The sequence below is a fragment of the Tupaia chinensis genome, unplaced genomic scaffold (genome assembly GCF_000334495.1).
Source record: "Tupaia chinensis unplaced genomic scaffold, TupChi_1.0 Scaffold000093_1, whole genome shotgun sequence".
NCBI classification, from domain to species: Eukaryota; Metazoa; Chordata; class Mammalia; order Scandentia; family Tupaiidae; genus Tupaia; species Tupaia belangeri.
The window spans coordinates 11175088-11180270 of record NW_006159555.1 but is presented as its reverse complement, the minus strand read 5'-3'; the positions used below and the strand labels follow the sequence as shown (position 1 = coordinate 11180270).

At 49.3% G+C, this 5183-nt stretch overlaps 1 protein-coding gene across 1 annotated transcript in view; it reads left to right on the top strand.

The window, feature by feature from the left end:
• Positions 1–5183, top strand: part of DCTN3 (dynactin subunit 3) — a 10240-nt gene that overhangs the window by 3747 nt on the left and 1310 nt on the right. Inside the window, exons 2-5 of the mRNA XM_006143138.1 lie at positions 228–312; positions 1098–1184; positions 3549–3632; positions 4830–4888. Of these exons, the coding sequence (XP_006143200.1) occupies positions 228–312; positions 1098–1184; positions 3549–3632; positions 4830–4888 (315 nt within the window). The remainder of the gene's footprint in view (positions 1–227; positions 313–1097; positions 1185–3548; positions 3633–4829; positions 4889–5183) is intronic.

Here is a 5183-nt window from a genome sequence, read left to right as displayed (position 1 = left end):
GCAACCATGGATGCCAGGGACAATGGAGGAGGAAGATGGGACATAGCAGAGGGTGGGGGATGGGGAATCAGGGATGGCAAGACAAAGGGCAAGGTATGCAGGATGTAAGAATTGGAAAATTATTTGCTGAGAACATGTATGTGGATGGAAAATTCATTTGTGTGTTGTGATGGTGTAAAGTGAATTAAAAAAAAAAAAAAAAGAATTAACCTCCACTCCCCTTACAGGTGGCTGATGGCCTGGTCAAAGTGCAAGTGGCTTTGGGCAACATTGCCAGCAAGAGGGAGAGGGTGAAGATTCTGTACAAAAAGAGTGAGTGGTGTGCCTCCCTGTCTGACTTCCCATGCCTGTGTTTCCTGGGACCTGACTGTGGCCCTTCAGCCCAGTAGATCACAGGAATAGTCTTCTGGGGATAGAAAGAATGTGAAGACATTTCTGTGCTGGGATATGCTTTTCTACTTTGTGGATAAAGCCTAAGTTCATGAGTGTTGTACATTATAGGATGAAAAGTTCTCCCTGAAAGCTCCCCTTGGTAAAAGAGGGTAAAAGGGTGTGAGATTTCCCTGGAAAGGTTAACAGGCAACAAAGAAATTAGACACCGAGAATCCCAGTCTTGATTCAGCCAAGCCTTTTTGGTATGTCTGGTTAGTAACCTCCTGAGTAACCAGAAATCAGACAAAGCTCTGGCTTGCCTTAGACCATGGACATACACATGCCTAGTGTTCTCAAGGATATCTTTGGAGTTGAACTGGGAACATTCCCATGGGATTTTGCTTTGCAGAGCGTCATGTTCTGGTGGCACTGAAGAAGAAAGGGGTCTTCTACCTTTGGCGAGGATAGGTTAATGCAAATGCTGAGGACACTGGGGTGATAGTGGCAATTATGTTTCCAGCTCAAAGCTTGAGGTCAGCCAGCAAGTGATGAGAGTAAAGAGATAGTGATAGGGATCCCAGTGGGGGCCTATTGATGGGGCTTTGTGGGTGTCAACTCCTCATTCAGATCTCTTCCCAGGACTGACCATTCCCCAAACATTCTTCACAAGACAGCTATATTTTCTAACTTTATTAATTCCATTTTCCATCTTGTTATTTTTCTAGTTGAAGACCTGATCAAATATCTGGATCCCGAGTACATCGACCGCATTGCCATACCTGATGCCTCTAAGTTGCAATTCATCTTAGCAGGTAATGGTGGACTGTATGCACATGCATCTGAGGATATGGGCTGTGGAAGAGATTGAGAACAGTTAGTCCCCCTATATGAGTACAGCCCTTGAAAGCTGCTCTCTGCAATTCTGGCCTGACTCTGGGCTGAGGCCTCAGGTGGTTCTGTGGATCCTCTGGCAGGCACTGGGAGTAGTATACCTTTGGGCCTGCTGCATGTCATGGTGCCAATCATGGTGGGAACTACTCTAGTGTTCTATCAATGGCTTATCCCTTCAGAACTGTCCTCATTTCTACTCACTAGACAGCAGAGCTTCTAGGAATGGGTGGGGGCCGACAGCATTACCATCTAGGAACTGCTGCCTTGGCAATGTCTGCTAGTCAGGTGCACATTCTCCAATGTCAGTCAGCCACCCTACAAGCTAGCACCTGGGTTTGTTCAATCATCCAAAAGATGTTCAGTGATCATTTGCTGTAATCCAGGCTCTGTCCTAAGTGAGGTATACAACAATGAACCAGAATGTTCCTGCTCTCAAGGGAAATAACAGAGCTAGAGGAGACAAAGTCAGTGCTTCAGGGACCTGAACTTGTGACCCATTTGGGAGATCAGTCTCCCAGGAGATTGATCAGTATAATGGAACACTGAGGACAGGGTGAGGATGGTCAGCTCCTGGGCTACCCAAGGGCTCCTGATCAATTGTCATGGCTGAGACACCACGTTCAGATCTTCCCTTGCACTGGGGCTTGAGTCCAGCCTCTCTGTCCCTCCCTGTGGCCCTTGCCTGAGGGAGTATGCATTCACTGCACATGAACACTTGCACAGTCTCTTTTTTTTTTTAATGCACAGAAAGAGGGAGAGGCAGAAAGCAATACCCACAATGGGGCATGGTCACTCCACAGTCCCTTCTCCATTTCTCCATCCTGTTGGGATCCTGAACACACACATGCACATATCCAGCATGTTTTTCTTTTTCTTTTTTTGGAGAGGTTTTCGCTATAGGGTGCGTGCACTCGCCAGACAGACAAAGAGAGACAGAGAGATAGAAAGCGAGAAATCACCCCCCGGGGGGATGGCCACGCTGCAGTCCCTTCTCCATTCTCCTCTCGGGATCCTGGGCACACACACACATGCACCTGGCGTGAGTTTAAGCCACCGGGTCTGGGACTCAAACCGCGGTCTACTACGTGGGAGTCCAGCGATATAGCCATTACGCTAACTGCTGATCCCCCAGCATGTTTTTCAAGCCACTGGGCCAGATTTTGAATCATGGAGTGGGCCACCAGGTCACAGAGCTGGCCCAGTTACACAATCTCTTAGATCATTTTGACCCTAGTATTTCCCTTCCTAAACATGGCCCAGTCTCATCTTCACAAAACATATTTTCAGTGTGTCACTTTGTCTATTTTGGAACCTTAGTGTTCCCTCTCCTTACTAGTATGAAGTCCTAATTCCTAAGCCTGTCATTCAAAGTGTTCCAGTCTGCTGGACTTACTCTCCCATCCAATTCTGTTTCTTATAGTGTCCCTGGTCCAGTTCAGCCAACTGAATTATTTTTCCTCTGCCAATTGACTGGAATTCCAGCCTCAAGGCATTTGCACATAACAGTTTTCTCTCTTTTTTTTTTTCTTTGAGAGATTTTTGCTATAGGGCACTTGCGCTCGCCAGAAAGACAGAGACAGAAAGCGAGAAACCGCCGCCAGGGGGGATGGCTACGCCAAAATCCCTTCTCCATTCTCCTCTTGGGAGTGCACGCACACGCGCCCGGCGTGAGTTTAAGCCATCGGGTTCATGGACATGGGAGTCCAGTGACATAGCCATTACACTAACTGTGGTCCCCAGTTTTCCCTGTTGAATGCTCTTCCTACTCTATGGTTTTCAGTGCCTTGAAATACCCTTTGCATACATGGCCTATACCAGATCTGCTGCCCTCATAGGACTCTCCCTTTACTTTCCCAGCTTTCCTGCAGCCTGTAATTATCTGTATCTCTGAGAGCCACTGAGCAGAACCTGCCTGGCATAATCTGCCACTTATCTCCCTTGATAGGCCTTCTCAAGGGCTCCAGGCTTGTGGGGACCCATGTCTAAAGGATTTTGTCTCCTATGGCCTGGCACACATTCACTGAGTTTGTTGATAGGAGGCTAAAAGGGACCTTGGAGTTAAAACTTGGAGAAAGGTGGAATTTGGAGAAATTGGGCTTAGGATGGGTCAGACCAGAGCCTTCTAGGAGAGGTAGGGGCAAGATTGGGATTGTTCACCTAGAAGAGTCAGTGGGCAGTCACTGTCTAGAGCTCCAGTCCTGGAGCATCTGCCCTACCAGTCCTCAGGCCCTTGCATGGGGTAGGAAATGCCCAGGCTTTGCTTCATTGCCAGTCTTGTGTTTCAGAGGAGCAGTTTATCCTCTCCCAGGTTGCGCTCCTGGAGCAGGTGGAAGGCTTGGTGCCCATGCTGGACAGTGCTCATATCAAAGGTACCTCTCTGGGGCTGTGGCTCCACTACTCTGGGAAATGGATAGATAGGCAAGATTTTGCTGTGCCTCAGGTCTCCTGGGCCCAGACTGGGTCTATTCCTTATCTTTATCTTTATCCTGGGTACCTGACACCTCCACTAAGTTTTAAATGGCCAGGGCATGGGGCGGGATGGTTTTGGCACAGTGGTAAAATGTGGTGCTCTGCAAGGCTGACCCACATGGGAAGATTCTGGGTTTGTATCTGGGGACTTCCTCCAGTATGGTGGGTGCACACATACCCATAATCTGGGGCTCGATGAAGCAGGGGGTTGTGTCAAGACCCTGTTGGGGGTGCTGTCACTCAGTGTCTGTCTCTCGTTCATGGAAGAAATAAACAAACTAAAAAATTTTACCAGGGCAAGAAGCCCAATTTCAGGACCTCAGTTTTGGCCTAAGGACACTAGTGTAAGCTCTAGCAGCACTCAACTCTCAGGGGATTCCCTCTGCCTTCTATCTGACCCCTCAACATCTCTCCTTCAGGGTGCTGCAGAATCCAGATTTTACTGTCAGGGTCCTTGCCAGGTGCATGAATATATGTGAATTCTTCCTGCTGCACTGCTGAGAGAAGTCCCTAGGCCTGGGCTTTGACAAGCAGACAGTGACTTTAATTGAATCCAGATATCCATCTTGTCTGTCTCTAGACGTATTTTTCCCAGCTCCCCCTCCCTGCCCCGATCAGCTACCTGCTGAGTATCTGACAGCCTTAAGCTATGAGCCCAGCATGGTGGCCAAGGCTCTGGGTGTTGGATTCCTGGTGGCCAGCTTAGGGACCTGGCATTCATCCTCAGCCTATCTGAAGGCTTTCTGTTCTTCAGACCTGCATACCTGGCTTTGTTGGGCTGAGAGCAGAGACAGGTCCTATGATAGGTAGAGCTCTCTTTTACCTGGCCTGGTTATGGGGTGGGGGTAGGAGCAACACTGGGGACCCCAAGGTCTTGTTTTCTCTTTGAGACCCGTATCCCCCCCTCTCCTGTGGGTCCTGGAGTAAGACTGGGGCAGGCAGGGAGCCCTGCCACCACCTCCAGCTGCAGTGGTCGATGAAGCCTGGCGTTTGTTTAGCCTCTCCACTCAATACTCTAATCCTGCCGGAGACCTAATAGACTATTGAGCAGTCCCGGGGGAGGGCACAGCATCATCGCCTTGTGCGTTGTTTTACAGCCGTTCCTGAGCATGCCGCCCGCCTGCAGCACTTGGCCCAGATTCACATCCAGCAGCAGGTATGGGAGGGGAGAGGACTAGAAAGGAAGATAGAGACAGTGAGACACCTCGGGCACAGGGTGAGGCAGGCCTACCACGGGCCCTTTTGATGTCAGCTCAAATGAAACTTGGGGCTTATCTCTTATCTTCTTTCATTTGCCCCAGAGTGGGGAAGAGCTTTGCCTAGGGCCAACATTCAGGCCCCCTACCTCCCAGAGATACCAGAAGGTTAATTTGGGAGGCACCCAGAAATTCCTGGGGATAGTATATCCTTGACTACGGGTGAAAGAGCTCTTTTTCACAATTCTCCAGCTT